Source organism: Pyxicephalus adspersus, chromosome 11 (assembly GCF_032062135.1).
Source record: "Pyxicephalus adspersus chromosome 11, UCB_Pads_2.0, whole genome shotgun sequence".
NCBI lineage: Eukaryota > Metazoa > Chordata > Amphibia > Anura > Pyxicephalidae > Pyxicephalus > Pyxicephalus adspersus.
This window is the reverse complement of record NC_092868.1, coordinates 8,604,345-8,621,727: the sequence shown is the minus strand read 5'-3', so window position 1 is coordinate 8,621,727 and position 17,383 is coordinate 8,604,345. Positions and strand designations below refer to the sequence as shown.

Here is a 17,383-nt window from a genome sequence, read left to right as displayed (position 1 = left end):
AATCATGGCAGATGTATCATGGGAAAATAAGGTGACAGCATGTTAAAAAGTGATAAATAATAGCAAGAGTTCAAAAGAACATACAGTTAGGAACACAAAGGTTACATGATATCATTGGAACCTGACCGTCTGGGTTCCAACGCACTTTATAACATTTAGCTTTTTTAGATTTGTATATATTATTATTTTTTTTTACAATTCTAAAATCTATAAATAGATAAAATGACTTACTGGTGGAGTTCCAGATCTTTATTTTCTGTTGGGTCCTAATTGGATAGATTTTATTTTCACTTCCTGTGCAAGTCAACCAATATAATGGTTGAAGGATGGGTTTTTTTTTGCTTGGGTAATAAATCTATGGGTATGAAGGTGGCTGTACCATAGTGGGAATAATTATGTTGATAATTATGCAGGCAACTGTTCCTTTATCCTGAAAAGGATGTTCTAATTGGCTACCCATTGAACCGCTGCTAGAAACGCATTAGATCCCACCATTGATCTTGGAATTCTGGGGTCGTTGGGATTGCACTGCATGCTATACATTGGTTATTTGGATTTCTTATTATCAGTTCATGTATACCCAAAGGCAATCCCATTACCTACTCTGCATCACTGGTAGAAATTATTTTTCCATTTCTTGCTCATCTCTTGTCAAATTGTAGGAATGTCTCAATGGATCATTAATGTATAATTGAGTAGGTATGGGAGCATCTGTCAAAGACATATTGATAAGATGACCCTGTGAGCTAGCAGGCTTCAAGTAGTCCATTGGGCTTTGCCAATCTCCAGTAGGAGCTGCCTTAGGTCATGGGAGGTACTGGGCAAGGGCTTAATACATCTCTGACTGCTTCCGGTCTCTCCAACTATTTGGAGATCCATCAAAGTGAACACGGACACTTCCAGGTCCACTTGCAGCCTCCAAGGTTATCACAGTAGGCTCCTTCCATATGCTCCCCTTGCTCTTCTCCTGGCCCTGATTCCACCACACATTGGTTTAACAAAAATCTGGATCTCACATGAAAACCAGATCCAATTCAGTCGTCTGGGGCAGGACCTCTAAACACTGGGAAAACAGTTTGCAGCCCAACTGTCAACAGCATGTTGCAATAAAGTGCAATTCAGGACAAGAACCCCGTCCATGCACTTATCCTATGTCATCTGCAGAAGTGGCCTTGCTGGTGTGTCCCAAGAGTCGTCCCAAGTTGACACCAATATTACCAGAAACTGCATAGTGTACTGGACTATTTTTTTTGTTCAAAAACCAGAAACCATGTAGGCTACTTAATGGAATCCCTGCAAGTTATTGAAAAGTGGACTATTATCCATATCTGTAACTTGATGGATATTTTGTAGGATGTGTTTTCATTTTTATATTGGATTCTATATTGGTTTATCACACACAAATCTTCATATCCCTTGCATGGAGAAACCCTGACCATGAGTTGGCCCCTTAGTTGCTAATTAGTCCATAAAAGCAAATTTTAGTGCTTGTCCTCAGCTACAACAAACTTACCCTTTGCTGGTCAATGCAATTTAGCCCTAATGACACTTGTGCGCAAACAGCTGTTAGGAAAAGACATTTTTCTGTGTTGTCTGTCATTAATTAGCTGACCTAGTAACCCAGCTTGAGGAGGAAGGGGGTGGGGTGGAGCAGGGTTTAATCCTAAAACAGCGTGGCATGCGTTCAATTGAATTATTTTAAATTGGCCGTTGAGATTAGGAAGTATAAATGCTATGAGCTTGGAATTGGAGGCCAGGTATATTAAGGTATACAGGAGTGCAAGATAAGGATGGGGCGCTGGGCAAAAACCCCTATAGTTCTTTCAATCGGGGCTCACAAATTTCCGTGGGGATTCAGGCTTTGGATCAAGGAGACATGCAGTAATTTGGTATTGGTACCAGATCAAGGGAACCCAGGGCTGCCATTGAAGGGGACAAGGGGTACTTCTGTACCATGCCCTGATCAAATGCCCTGATTTTTACACAGGAAGGGGCTTAGGAAGTTTATGTGGTATGGGGCCCAGAAACATCTAATGGTGGTTTCACTTGAACCAATCTGATTAAAGTTTACCGATTGATAGTTATTGGGCCCATTTACACCTATGTGTTTGCTGGTTTAGAGCATGTGTTTGCTTGTTCCCTCTCATTTCATTGCCATTTGAATGGGCTGCCCAATGTGCCACCGTGGTGGAAATACCAGGCATGTACTATTGTTGGAATACATTGCAGCCTATGATAGTATGTTGGGTGCCATTAAGAATGAAGAAGAGTGAATTCTGCTAAAATTCCCCTGCTTCAGGATGGGTAACACATTGTCTTCTGTTGCATAGCCAACAATGCCAATTATATGAAAAGCTCAACATGCAGGGTGAATCTGTTCTGCAGATGGGCAAAGCTGGGAACCCGGGTGCAGGAATGTTTTTGCTTCATTCATAAGAAGTCACTAAGCAAATTAACTCATTCAATGCAAACTGAAAAAAAATTTGGTGGACCCTTTAAATTATGCATTTCCCATGTATTACATTTACATACAAACACATAAATAACTTCAGTCATATCAGGTGATTTATGAATGCCGTGCTATTTACCAGCTGTGTACTATACACACAAGCTGAGATGCCAGGGCGATGTGTCACCATGTCACAGCCTCTCCTTGGAACCGACCCATTCAAAATATTTACATGAACCTATTAAATTTGGACTTTTTTGTTTGGAGAAAGGAACATTGCATGTTACAGGTCAGGCTGATTTACTAAAGGAGTGAAGGCTGTACACTTAGCAAAGATGTAATCCTAATAAACAATGTGACGCTGTCCTTGCTTTGACTATCCAATCGTGTTCAAGCAAAAACAACCTGTTGGTGTGGAGTGGCTTATTGACATAAACATTTGCTTAAAAAAATGAACAGCCTCCACTCTTTTAGTAAACTGACTCCTATATATAACAAGGGACCTTGCACAGAGGTATCCGAAATACTTGTAGGGCAAGTCAAACCTGTCCTATATCTCACAAGTTTCCAGATTACACTGCATGGGATATTGGACTTCTGGTAATGTGATAATAAAGGATAACAAAGCAATGCAGACAATGTATGCCATAGAGAAAATGAAACTGAAAGGGAATTTTTATAATGTTTTATGTTTTTTACATTTTTATTGTCAACATTAAAAAAATATATAAGTTTTAGATTATAAATTAAAAGTTGGTTTAAAGTATTTATTTAGGGAGTTGGAGAGGGGGGTGTCTATGCCATGCTAGGCTTTCTGAAAAGAAAAACAATGCTGCCTGCTTCTCTCTCTCTCCCTTTTCCCTCCCTTCTTCCTTTCTTCCTCTCTCCCCTCTCTCTTTCACTCCTCTCTCCCCTCTCTCTTTCGCTCCTCTCTCCCCTCTCTCTTTCACTCCCCTCTTTTGCTCGTCTCTTCCCTTTCTCTTTCGCTCCTCTCTCTCTCCCCTCTCTCTTTCGCTCCTCTCTCCCCTCTCTCTTTCGCTCCTCTCTTTCACTCCCCTCTTTCTTTCGCTCGTCTCTTCCCTTTCTCTTTCGCTTCTCTCTCCCCTCTCTTTCTTCCTCCTTTCCCTCTCTCTTTCGCTCCTCTCTCTTCTCTCTTTCGCTCCTCTCTCTCTTCTCTCTTTCGCTCCTCTCTCTCTTCTCTCTTTCGCTCCTCTCTCTCTTCTCTCTTTCGCTCCTCTTTCCCCTCTCTCTTTCTTCCTCCCTTCCCTCTTTCTTCCTCCCTTCCCTCTCTCTTCTCTCTTTCGCTCCTCTCTCCCCTCTCTCCCCTCTCTCTCTCTTGCTCCTCTCTCTCTCTCTCTCTCTCCTCTCTCTCTCTGGTCCTGTGTTAGGCTGCAGCATAGTCTGCAGAGATCCAGGCCCAGTCTGTTCTTCATGACACAGTTGTCTATATATCTACCATCTAAACAAGAAGAAATTGTTTTGCACCATGTATGTCTCAGCCTTGTTCTGCTTTATCTGACTACAACATACAAAAAAAGGGGAACAATTAGCTAATGAGTAAAATCAGGGAAAACCAATCCTGGCAAAAGTTTTAAAAACTCTGGGCTGCTTATAATAACCGGTGACACAGAGCCCATTAGAATATTATCCCATGTACACCGTGCCAGGACAGTAAAGTAGAAGCACGTAATGAAATTGTCCCAAAGCCAAAACCCCAGATGACGCAAACGCTGACGGGTTCGGCCATGCTGTATATCTAAAGTGAAGTGTGCTGCAAATCTTTTACCACGTAGGTGTTTGACTGGACAAAGTACCATCAGCGGCTGTGTCAGGCACTGTGTGGGATGTGTTCATGGTCATGCAACTTGGCATGAGGCTGGTGATATAATTAAAGGGTCTATCCACCAAAAAAAGGATATTTTTGCTATAGGTAAAGTCTGGCAGGCTGAGTCAGCCCCTGGCTTCTTAGATGTATTGAATACCCTAGAATCCAGATCTCCCTGTCAAAATTCTTGACTCTGCTCCTGTCCACCTGGAGCTCTGGGTGTTCTCAACCACTTTTGTGTGGTTTTGGTGCTCCTCCTAGAATGGACCTGATGAAAGTTCTCCAAGACTGGAGAGGAAAGACTATCATGTTGGAACCTGGGTGACCCAGCAAACCTGGAACACATCTGGACCAGGATTGAAAACATTTGCCAACTAATAGCAAATGATTTTTAGGAAATCTTTTCTGGGGGTGGTTGGGTCACCTAGGTTCCCCCAGGAAAGTCTATCTTCTCCAGTTTTGTAGAACATGAATCAGGCCCAATGTATCAAAGAGACAAAAAATGCACCAGGTAGAATAGGAGAACATTAAAATGAGCTCACCAGGTGTGAAGAGTCAAAAACCTGGCACAGAGATCTTAGAAATAGAAATACATTGAATGGCTTCATGTTTGTGGACCATCACAAAAGTATCTGGTAGGACGTCGTTTTCCGAAGCCATAGACCACTTTTACAGCTATACAACCTCCTCTTCTGGAAAGCCTTCCCTCAAAATTTGTGGTTTTGGAAATTAGTGCCCGTCCCAAATCTTTATTGAGGTCAGTTGATGTTGGATGCGAAGACTTGACTCACAATCGGCATTCAAATTCGTTCCAAAGCTGGTCAGTAAGATTGAAGCATGTGGTCTTTGTTCAGCCCACTCAACAACATCTGCACCAAAGTCAACAAGCTATGGAGTTGGTCTTTGCGCACAAGGGGACAGTCATGCTGGAAAAGAAAATGCCCTTAACCAAACCACAATGTTGGTTGGAGATAATATTCTAAACTCTTTATTAAAGGGTTTACATATTTCGAAGGCATCTCTACATACTTTTGGCCATAAAGTCAATGTGACCATCAGAGGTCCACAGCCTTTGATCCATACATTATAGAAGAAATTGTTATGTGGGTTATATCTCCAAGATCTACCCAACACTGACATAAGTGTATCAGTTGTGTATTTACAGTTCACCCAGTCCTATCATCTACATCAATGTTTCCCTACCATTGTTCAAAGACTCCATTGAACCCCTGGATTCTCTAGAGCAGTGTTTCCCAACCAGGGATCTGTGGAACCCTAGGGTTTCTCTAGAGATTGCTAGGGCTTACAATTTGCCTCTCAGATCAGTTTAGGTGACACCAATGATCTGTAAGGGTGACATTCTTCCTACTGGCTATCAACATAGGAAGCATTTTTCTAATGTCCACTAAGTTGACGTATTGTAAGCTGTGGATGAAATACTTATCGAAGGTCTTACCCAAGAATCTGAAAGTTAAAAAGTCATGAAAGCCTGCACTATACCAAGAATCAAACCGCTAGCAGAATAAGGTTTTCTGACTCCTCTAGTCATCAAAGTTAGGTGTACGGACACAACATGGGCAAGCTGACTCCACCAAATTCTTCACCTCTAACCTCCGTGTGGCTATGGCATCTGATTTTGGGCTGTGATACAAATACAGGGGCATGGTATGCCAATTGGTTCATGAGTAGGAAGTACAAATCCAGACCTGATGGATCATGAACAGCTTTATAGAGTCAACATTGAGTTGAATCCCATTGAAAAGTTTGTGGAGTCTCAAATTCCGAGAACTGAAGCTATCCTGAAGGCAATATGGGCTACCTTCCTACTCAGATGGCCCTTAAGGATAGGCTCCTATTGGCATACCTGGGGTTAACCAGTATAGCTTGACACTGTAGCTAGGAACACATAATGCAAATATATAATGCAAACATGCTTGTGTGTGTGTTGATGTCAAGGACGCCAGCAGGGATTGACAGCAGCTGAAAGAGATCTGCAGATTGATCAGCAGAGGCTGTACGGGGCAATAACAGAGAAGGCATCAGGCCAACCGAGAAAATTACAAAGGGGCCCCCAATGCACTCTACAATTAGGAAAAAGCCAGAGGACCAATTACCAAAAATAAATGTGTAAATGAGACTGGAAGATTAGAGGAAAAGCAGGAGGAAATTACAAGTTCATTTAACAAGAGTTTCTTTGATGCTATGGGACCCGAGAAGCCTTAAAAGCAAACCTAATAATAATTAAAATATACATATAAACATAATTATAGAACTTCTACAGCAGATGTTCTTCAATTTACAATATTCCAATTACATTTCTATTTAAAACATCAATGCTATACAACAATAGAGTTTTGTAGATGATATTCTCCTTATTCTTCCCATAGCCTCCAAGTTTTGTTTCCCTATTAATTAAATCCTAAATCTGCCCTCCAGCCTTCCCTTTAGTGTTAAGTTAGCCAGATTCGTCTCCTGCATTGAAGTTGCTTGCTTGCACAAAATATGCATTTGAAGCTGCAGCAAGTCAGAGCCCGCCTCCTTGGCCGGAGGACGTCCTACATCATTTACCCCTCCCCATTCCAGCCTGGTTGTCATTGATCTGAGCTTTTATTCATTGGCCTTTAGGTCTTTCAATCACAGAGGCTCAGGATTACATGTGGGCAATGTACCAAATCCTGCCATGGCCTCCTACCATCTATTATCTACCCGAGTTGAGAAGTCCTAGTGAAGACATCACCAGGTCTAAAATAAGAGATGGAATGAAGACAAGTTTTATTTATTACCATTGGTCAATTATTGTAGGCATGGCCATATTCTCCAGCCTGACAACCCAGGAAAAAATATGGACAACAAGCAGAGTGTTGTCACCCTCACCAAAAATGCTGCATGAAATATCTGTTCATATTGGTGTGTCTCTAAAAAGTCCAAAGGATCTGATTTTGTTTTTTTTTTTTTTTTTTTTTTGGTTTGACATGTTTGCGTTGTAGCTGTGTACGTACCACTGTGCACACACATGTCACAACAAGCCTGGGATTAAATAATAGCATTGTCTGACCTGGTAAATTCATACTCGCTACACCCAACGTGAGAACAAATGACTGCTCCCACTCCCAAACCGCGACATGGCAGATTTTTTATTACCTTCGCCCTAAAGGGGAAACTCCACTCGAGGATGGATAAATTACAATATGTGCATTTGGACTGTAGTTTTGTGACCCCTTTATAGCATCTTAGATCCATTTCTTTTAATCTGGCCCAATTTTTTTATCCATGTAAATAATTTGCTGGTCTGGGTTGTGTCAAAAATATGGCAAAAATAGTCAGCTCCTCTCTGACACTGTCACTTGCAATACTTTTTTGACCACTAGATGTCCTCAGCCTTGAATAATGTCCAGCATTGTCAAACCCAGAAGACTGAGGACATACTGTGAGTGCAGAGTATTATAGAGTTGTATTGGATGGATTGTGAGCACTATGGAGCTACAGGGTAGCTTTTAAAGAGGCCCTGTCCCCAGACCATCCAACAACAAACCCTTCATTAAAATAAAAATTCATTTAACATATTTTAGATATCATTGATCTATCTAAATGACCCAAGACTGATATTGGGTGCCACTATCTTGCATGTAATGTCTGCAGCCCCAGCGCCTAAATGTTCCTCTATACTATTACCCTTTTCTCTGTCCCACCTGCTTTAAGAAAGGTGATTGGAGAAACTGGGCCAACACAGACAGTAAGTAGATGCTCCCTAAAAAAGGAGAGGGCTGTGACGTACAAGGGGGAGTGCAAAGTAACTTTAACAAATGTAGATGTGTGTCAACAATTGGTAGAAATAGGAATACATATAGTTATGCTTTGAAATAGAAGAAATATTGTCAATATAACCACACCAGTTGTTCAACAAGGATGCTGATTGCACATCTGATATATATATATATATATATATGTATAAAGTGTGCAGAATCTGGAATATATGACATGCCAAGCAATTAATAATGGAAACATCCGAGGCGAACGTTGGCTTTACATAATGCTTCCTCTTTATCAGGACTGTGCAGAGTGACAACACAGGGGGGTTCCTCAATCCTTCCTCCCTGCCATAGCTTAATACAACAATAACAAGGCATTAAATCTCTATGTGAATGGAGGTAATGCATCATTAAGCTCCCATTAAATGGGAGATGTATCCGGAGCCGGGATGGAATAATACAAATTCATGGTTGGAGGTTTGTACAGAGATGTACTGATCCAGTGCAGGCAAATACAAAGCCTGGAACCGTTGGTTGTGTGCATTCGGCAGTAAATAGCCCATGGAATGGTTACTCGTATGAATTCTCTGCAAGGGACCATTTACATGAAGATATTCCAGCATGTTAGCTGCTGTGGGTTGCTTGGGGGTGGGGTTACATTACTCCTTTGGCCATATGATGGTGATCTGGTCTACTGATTGGCTGCTGGGGCATATAGAAGAAAGTGACATGATCCCTCTTATCTGAAAGCACCAGGTGTTTGCATATATATATATATATATATATATATATACATAATAAATAATGAGCACCTGTCATTTCTACTAAAAGTTTTTCCTAGCCTGCGGTCCCTGGCTGTTGTATTGTCGGGGAAGATTGATTGCTCCCTGCAGCTGGTAATAAGCAGCCTTTGTATACCCACTGACAAGCCATAGGGGTTTTTAGAATTAAATATTTTATAAAGCAGGTTTATGCTGAAGTCCATTGTTGTCACCTTAGTGCCTTTTGTATTGCATGAGTGATGACTATTAGCGTGCAGCCCTCCTAAATGAGCCAATTTTCCTTAGCGTGAATGACAAGGAGAAATGGGCCCCATGATACAGCCATGGCAGACTTCGAATTTGTCCCATGACCTATTTTTATCGAAGCTCTGATATATATATGAAGTATAAGCTGAAATGCATTTCCTGGTGAAAATGCTGCTGTAGGCTTCCATTAGTGCTGGTTACACGTTGAAAGGTCAATGTATTTTTTACATGATCTCTTGGAGTCTGCCCTCTAATTCTACCCTTTTTCAGTGATCATATGACCCAAATATTTATCTCTGTCCACATGTAAGCAGCACAGAAGGGAACCCAAAGCTATTTGTTTTTCATTACCTTCTATTACTTTCTACTTATCAATATCATGGTAATAAGTGTAACTGGGAATGATCATTTGTGTGATAATAAGAAAGAATGAGTGTGCTACAGACAGCACTGTTCATTCTATGGCCAGCGGAGGGCGTGCAGGAGGCACCCCACTACGTCCCCCTCCATAGGAAACAACAGCTGTTGATCATTAAGTGATCCTGCAGGATGGATAACTGATCAAGGGACAGCTGCAGAAATACCTTTTGCTAGAAGCAATCATAAAAGTTATAAGAACAGTTGCAAGGGACAGATCATTTCCTGACTTTGTACAGCGCTGTGTCCTATGTTGGCGCTATATAATACAAGATTATAATAATATGAATGGGGTATGGCAGGAATATATTCCTATTTCGTGCACATTAGACTCTCTTTTCTGTGAGTGCTCACTAGGGACTTTTTACATGAAAGAGGATATATTGGGTTTTTTGCTTCAAAGGGGAAGTTCTAAAGTTCACGTAGAGCGAAAGTGGCGTTACATCTATTGACATGTCAGTGGAAAGTCCTGTAAATTGCTGCTGCCAGCTCTCATCAGTTGTAGGGACCATTGCCATTCCTGCCTTGGGAATTTCCAAATAGATTTGGCACAGCAGAGGATCCCCCTCACTTCCCGCCCCCATTGGAGGAGACCGAAAGTCCCCACTTCTAAGTTTCAGCTGGAGAAACAGAAGTGACGCCAAGCCTGAGCCTGGGAGCGCTGTGAGTGCAGATTCACCCGCCGTGTATTGCACAATGTGAATATGCAATCTCTCAGTGTTTGGGTTTTGGGTTCTGATTTTAGGACAAGCTTGTTTGGTACAGGATGGCGGGGGCTGAATCACAATCTGGAGTATATTTAAAGAAAATGCTGAGCAAACAGATCATTCTTATTCATGGGAAAAGCAGACGCGTAAAGGTAGCTGAACCATACATGAGGGTGTGGGATGGGAACACGAAATGCAGCTTAAAGGTGCAAGCACCTGAATCCTGAGCCCAATGCTAAAAGCCAGGGTGGGGCAAAAGGGGCATTTGCCCCTACCTTCTCCAGAGCCCTAGATTGTAGATCTGTAATTGTTCAGGGAGCTGGAATGTTGTGCATTTGCAGTCTCCACTTTATATTTACCTGGGGCCTCATTTTGTTCAAAATTGCCTTTGCACAAGGGGCCCAAGTCTGTGGCCCAGTGAACGTCTAGGGGCCCTTTATACTTTTTTATTAAATAAGGGATATAGTGTAGTTGGTAACGGCTGTGCACCTTCATTGTGAAGAATACATTGTTAAGGGGTCTAAAGGAGAAGATCCAATGCAAGTTTTGGGGTGGCTCGGTGTAAATCCGTATTAAAGGCAATCAAAAATATGGCATGGGGCAAATCTGCTACCCTGCCTAGGGACCCCATTTTGCCTTAACCCATGACTGACCCCATCTGGTGCTTCTCTGTGTGTCTTTCTGATTCTAGTAATGTCATTTTCATTGCTATCATTATAGATAGGGCTGGATTTAGTGGAGGCAAACTGGGTAATTGCTCAGGACCTCTACTTCTCCAGGGCTCCAAATGATTGGCAGGGTGAAGTAATGCTGTGAATTAGGGGCCCTAACATGTTTGCTAAGGGCCCTTTTGTCTAATACAATCTCTGATTATAGGTAAAATGTGGCTGCTGTGCCCTGGCCCTGTGTGATGTGTTGTTGCTGGCACATTTTTTTATTTGTCTTATTATTGTGTTTGATTACTATTGTGTTTTATGTTGTTTTATGCATTTATTATATGTTATATATTATATATGTACCAACCTGGGTGTTTGTCTCTAAAAGGCTCATTTGTCTTCTCTTGACAGGGTAACCCATGGTGGTCGGACGCCCAGGGACACTCCTGGGGCAGCCAGAACTTCCCCATCACCTACAACCAGCCAATCACAAAGCTAAATCCATGTCCCCAGAAAGGAAAGAGGAGAGCTTGTGGGAGCCCTCGGTGGAGGAGATGGAGGGGGATTCTACGTCTTCAGAGGGAGGGCGAGTGACGGACAGCACTGATGACGAAGAGACCAGCAGTACAGAGAGTGCACACACTCAGGTGAGTTCTGAAATTGTGAAGTGGGGGGGGGTGACAAAGGGCAAGAGTGAGCACTTCAGCAATACCCCCATCCTTTCCCAATGTCACCATGTTAGTACTATGATTGATAGTTTATTTTTGGTTGGATGGATCAGCCCAGCTTGCCCATGTCTTTGGAATATGTGGTCGTGCAGGTGTGCCAGAGGGCGGAGCTGAGACCAGACAAATAATTGCAGGCTCGGAAATTGTGGTCACTGTCTACTGGGTGACACCCTTCTACATGTGGGACAAAAATAAGTACTACATCCATTTATAGATATACAGTATATGTAGGCGTGATCAGCTTCATGTAAATAATGCAAATCATGTTGTCGGCCTACGTGCAAAGTTTGGTATTGCATTGGCTTTATTTATAACACACTGCTGAGAGGTCATCACGGCTGGCTGTGCTTTGATGCTCCGTGAAGTCAGGTGTGAGGTGTCTGGATAGTTCATTTCAGTAGTCACTTCTCATTTGTGATGAATATCAAATTAAAAGTGAGTTTATTCCAATAACTCAATTTGGATACTATATATAAAATTTTAGTTCACAGCTTTATTCCCTGAGATCTATATTGGGAAATTATAGAAAGAATCACGCAATGTTAACTTTTTTAGTGCAGAAGGCATTATTGGTCAAATCAGCCGACACGTTAACAGGGACTATAGGTGACCCCTATTCATCAGGGCTTCTTGTTATTGATTTCAGCAACAATGACAGTATAATAAACATTAATTATATAATAAATTATAAAAACCCAGTAAAGATAACTATTAAAAGACCTTATGAGTCAAATAAAACACAGTAAAAGTATATTATTATTAAAGAAATCCAATATTCCCTATGAAGGCTTGGGTTAGGATTGACTGCCCTGTATAATGAGAGTGAGAGGTGGGTACCTATAGAATAAGTGTGGTGATGCAAGCTGGGCAAGAGGGGGGGCAGGGGCATCTGCAATATTCCAAGCTCTGATATTTGTTACCAACACACCAAGTACCGTGGGCATTCCTTTTATAATGTACCCGGTTCCTATCAATGTATGTTGTACTCCTGGGTTGGGTTGCCCAATCACAGAACCGCCGTTCTCTGACATTCCTTGTTCCAATTTTTTATTCTCTCTAAGAGGAAATGTCGCGTTCATTAATCTTGCTTCAAACAAATGGCCCCCAATGCTCATGAAGGATAATTATTCGCTCTTCACGTTCTAGAGCCAGCGAATTAACTCTTTTGAAGACCTTCATGCGGTGAACATGCCAATTAAACACATACAGGGGGTTTCATTTGGTGGAGATCTGACCCGTTTGGGGGTTAAATGTTAAAACGAAGGATTGCCAAGTGCTCAGGACAGGAAGTTTCCCACAAGCGTCTGTTTGATTGTAAATAAACCATTGAAGGAGGACAAATTTAGTAGTACAGTACATTGCTTGTGTAGTGTGGGCAGCTCGGAAGCGTCGCTGGAAAGGCTTGAAAGGGTAAATGTAATGGCTGAGGAAAGTTTTAATCATTTTTAAAGTGTAGAGCTAAAACTTTTTTTAGATCGGTGTGGGTAGCGTGAGAAGGGTTCCAGCCCCTCTTAGGTCTTTATTGCTGAGTTCTCACTATTCCTGATGAGCATTCTCACTCAGACAGAAAGTGATGGGAAATGCAAAATTGTAGCTGTTTATAAGGGGAATTCTCATGAAAGGGGAAATCCTGCAGAAAAACAAAAATCTAATGGAGGCTCTGACTGCTCTATGCACGCCTAGTGCCCAACCTGCAGCCAGGGTGCATCTCTGACCATCTGTTGTAATATATCAGTAACCTTCAGAATGTCTATAGTTCGTGACTATCGCTTGTAGCATGTCCTTGATCAATAACCATATTTTGCTGCATACCCATAGTCTCTGACCATCTCCTTGCCTACAGTCTCAGATTGCCTCTTGCAGCACGTCAGTAGTCCTGACCATCTCTTGAAATATATCTATAGTCTCTGATCATCTCTTCCAGCATGTTCATAGTCTCTGATTATCTCCTGCAGGGTGTCCATAGTCTCTGACCATCTATTGCAGCATGTCTATAGTCTCTGATCATCTCTTCCAGCATGTTCATAGTCTCTGATTATCTCCTGCAGGGTGTCTATAGTCTCTGACCATCTCCTGCACTGTGTCCTTAGTTTCTGACCACCTCTTACAGCATGTCCATAGTCTCTGACCATCTCTTTAAGCATGTCCATAGTCTCTGACCATCTCTAGCAGCATGTCCATAATCTCGGATCATCTACGGTAGCATGTTCATAGTTTCTAACAATGTCCTGCAGCATGTCCATAGTCTCTGATCTTTTCTTGCAGCATGCCCATAGTCTCGGATCATCTCTAGCAGCATGCCCATAGTCTCTAATCATCTTCGGTGGCATGTCCATAGTCTCTGACCATCTCTTGCAGCATGGCTTATTCTGTGACTATCGCTTTTACATGTCTTCTGTTACATGTCAGCACTATATGACAGCCTTAAATTTCCTGAATATTATGCGCAGTCCTTTAGTGATGTCAGAGACCTGATTTAAAGCTCACTATTTTTGGTAGGTTGACCACCACTTCCATATATCCAAAGCTAAAAAAGAGTTGTCTTTAGCTATTCTCTATGTGGAGACCTTTTTAAACTGATTTTTTAATCTATCTTTTGCATATATAACATCTTTATTTTACAAATAAACATTGGAAACTTTAATTCTGTTTATTTTACCAGCCTTGTACATTTATAAATAAATAAAGAATATGTATACTAAACACTGCACATTCCTTGTAAACCAAAAACCCACGCTTTTATTCCAGATGCTGGGGAGTTGGTTGGTAACAGTAACATACTAACCTGCAACGCTATGAAAGTTTTTATTATCAATTAGAGGAAAACTTTCACATTGTTGAATTCTTTGAATCCATTTTTTTCAACCTTTGAGTAGAATGTAGATCAAAAACTGATAGGGGAAAGCATTTTGTTCTTTATCAATCGGTTAACCATCTTATTCAACCATAGTAACTACCCAGAATTGTCACTTCTCCCTTTATTAATTAATTAATTAATTAATCCCTCAAATTAATTTACTGATTCCTCCTCCAGACTGCACAAAGCTATAGGTTATGCCATAGACAGATCCTTGCATGAAATATGGCTTATACGGCAATATACTTGGGTTAAATTCACTTGGCAGGAGTCATATGTAAAAAACGAACATGCTGGTGTATTTCTGTTCCCAGGATTTCCTATTACGACTCTTGCACTCATAAAAATGTAGTTAAGAATAAACTCAAATTGGAAGATTTGGGTAGGAGAACTATAACAGCCTCTGAACTGAGGTTTGATGAAGGAGTTGCATTTTAATTAAGTTAATAGGTTTTGAGTTTTCGCTGCAATTGGCAAACCCCAGGAGATGGCACGCCGCATGGGTACAAAGTACGATATCAAAATGCATGGCATGCCTAGGCAGAGTGCTAGAGAAGTAGATTAAAGGGAGCCTGTCTCTCCCATGATCGTGAATGGGAAACCCATCATAATATTAATTCTATGCTTTGTGTGAAATAACTATTTTTGTCAAAAAAGAAAAGCTTCCTGTGGCAGCAATGGGTCTATATATTGTTTTTTAAAGTTCATCTGAGCTTACCTGCTCAGATCTGTTCGGATGGTGATATGTCTTAAAAGATGGCCAGATGTTCACATCTGTAGCACATTTGGCTATAGATCAGGACTGTCCAACTCTGGTCCCCAGACATATTTTTAGTATTTCTCCAATGGACAGCAGTAAATTAAGTCCTGGATTGTAAGCTCTTCAGGGCAGGGTCCTCTCCTCCTCCTGTGTCACTGTCTGTATCTGTCTGTCATTTGCAACCCCTATTTATGTAAAGTGCTGCATATTATGTTGGCGCTATATAAATCCTGTTTAAAATTATTATTATTAATAACAATATTATTTGGGTTTACAAAGAGCCTGAGCATGGTTGGTCACCTTTGGCTAGAGTTGGGCAGTCCTGCTACAGATAATGGAGCTTTGTATTGATGTTGGATCTGTCAAAAAATTGCAAACCAGTCCATTAACTGATCCATTGGGTCTTACATTGCTGACCAATGGAAAGAATGTCACCTTTACAGAAAAACTAAAAAAGATCCTGGGTGTCTCGAATGTGCTCCACAAATTACTCAAGGAACCCCTGGCAACCTCTTGAAGGATCCTGTTGGGAAACACTGGTCTAACCAATGTACCAGCAAATTTTTTTACCTCTGAAACAATGTTCTGGTCTTAAAGAAACTTACAAAGGTCATTGGAAAGTATAGCTCCTAAATTGGTGCCAAGTGGTGGACAGAATGCCCCCATACCCCCCAAAAAGATAATTGGTCTAATGCCATTGTCCTTGCCAAGTTGTGTTGACCTTCGAACACGGCAAACAATAAATGGAAGTCCACTGCTGAAGGAACCTTCGAGAACCTTCGGTGGGAACTTGGTTAAAAATGGCTGCTATAGAAGATTCCGAGGAGAATGGGAAGTAAGTTGGCTAGGTCTGTTTGTTTCTGGTCATCTTTATTGTCTGGATTTGTTGTTCCTGTTTTATGGCCTCCTACCCCACCTTGGCTAGCTTAGCAGGTCTTAAACATAACCCATCAGTCATTGCTCTCTTTTTAAGGCAGAAGCTCCAGAGTTGTCATTCAGCTCTCATAATAAACAATGGGCTGTCATTCACCGAAGACCTGCACCAGGAAGACAAACCACAAAAAAGCTAAAATGGGTAGCTCAGCAAGAGTAAGGTACAAGTAGAAGGACATATGGGGTCATCTGGCTGTAGACCTATTTCTAGGTCGGATGTTGCTTTTGCTTGGCTGCATATTACCCTGCCCCCTCTTGGAGTAAGTTTCACAAATGTGTCAGGCGATTGCACGCTTTTTATTGTCTGGTTCGTTGAACATTTGACAAGACGAGACAGCTATTAAAAACCCTCCCAAATCCCAGTGTTAATGGCTGCAAAAATAGATTGTAAAAATAATTACAGGTGTGAGATTTGGATACAAAAAGGGGCGGCAATGGGATCAGTGTCACTCCAGACACACCTTGCACGATAAATCATTGCTCATTTAAAGTGATAACTGTCCAGTTCCAAAATAGGAACACTGTAGGCATGGCCTACCTGATCTGCAGGATCTTGATATATCACAGTCATGATTGTTTGAGTCAAATGAAAATGTTGCTGGGCAAACACCTGTGACATTGGCTTTCTTTTGGTGGGATTAATAGTGATCGCTCAAGAATATTTAATTTGGGCCATCACATTTTTTGGATAGAGTATTCAAGGTTAGACACTTGTATTGATGCCCTTGGTTTGATTTAGATGGTCTTTATGTGCCACCAAATGGTGTCTAATGTTTGGATAGGCAGCTTTAAAACACTGAATATGTCACCTTGGTGTGTGATAAAGACCGTTTAAGGTGCCAACCATCAAGTTTTGATATCCAGTATCAAATTTATTCCAAAGTAAATCAAGGTTTACATATAATCCAACACGTTTCAGGGGCTCACCAGCCCTTCATCAGGGCAAGGGGACACAATAGGCCTGATTTAATAAAGCTCTCCAAGACTGGAAAAGGTAGACAGTCATTGAACAAACTGGGTCATCCAGGAAACCCAATGGATCTGGATCAGGTCTAAAAACAAAAGATTTTTAAGAAATCCAGGTCAGATGGAATTATTATTTATTATTATTATTATTATTATTATTATTAAACAGGATTTATATAGCGCCAACATATTACGCAGCGCTGTACTGGATTCCAGGTCCATCTTCTCCAGTCTTGGGGAGCTTTAATAAATCAGACCCTATGTATAAATGGTGAATATTTGGGCAGCTGATATAATGTGCAGGGTTT

The 17,383-nt window shown here is 41.3% G+C and overlaps 1 protein-coding gene across 4 annotated transcripts in view; it reads left to right on the top strand.

The window, feature by feature from the left end:
• The window catches only part of PHLDB3 (pleckstrin homology like domain family B member 3), a 57,626-nt gene that overhangs the window by 10,037 nt on the left and 30,206 nt on the right, over positions 1 to 17,383 (top strand). For 2 of the 4 annotated variants that reach the window (XM_072425631.1, XM_072425628.1), the window contains exon 2: positions 11,243 to 11,478. In XM_072425631.1, coding sequence (XP_072281732.1) covers positions 11,251 to 11,478 — 228 coding nt within the window. In that variant the 5' untranslated portion in view covers positions 11,243 to 11,250. Of the gene's footprint in view, positions 1 to 10,071; positions 10,132 to 10,243; positions 10,328 to 11,242; positions 11,479 to 17,383 lie in introns of those variants that run through there. The other 2 variants (XM_072425629.1, XM_072425630.1) reach the window with 2 other exon arrangements.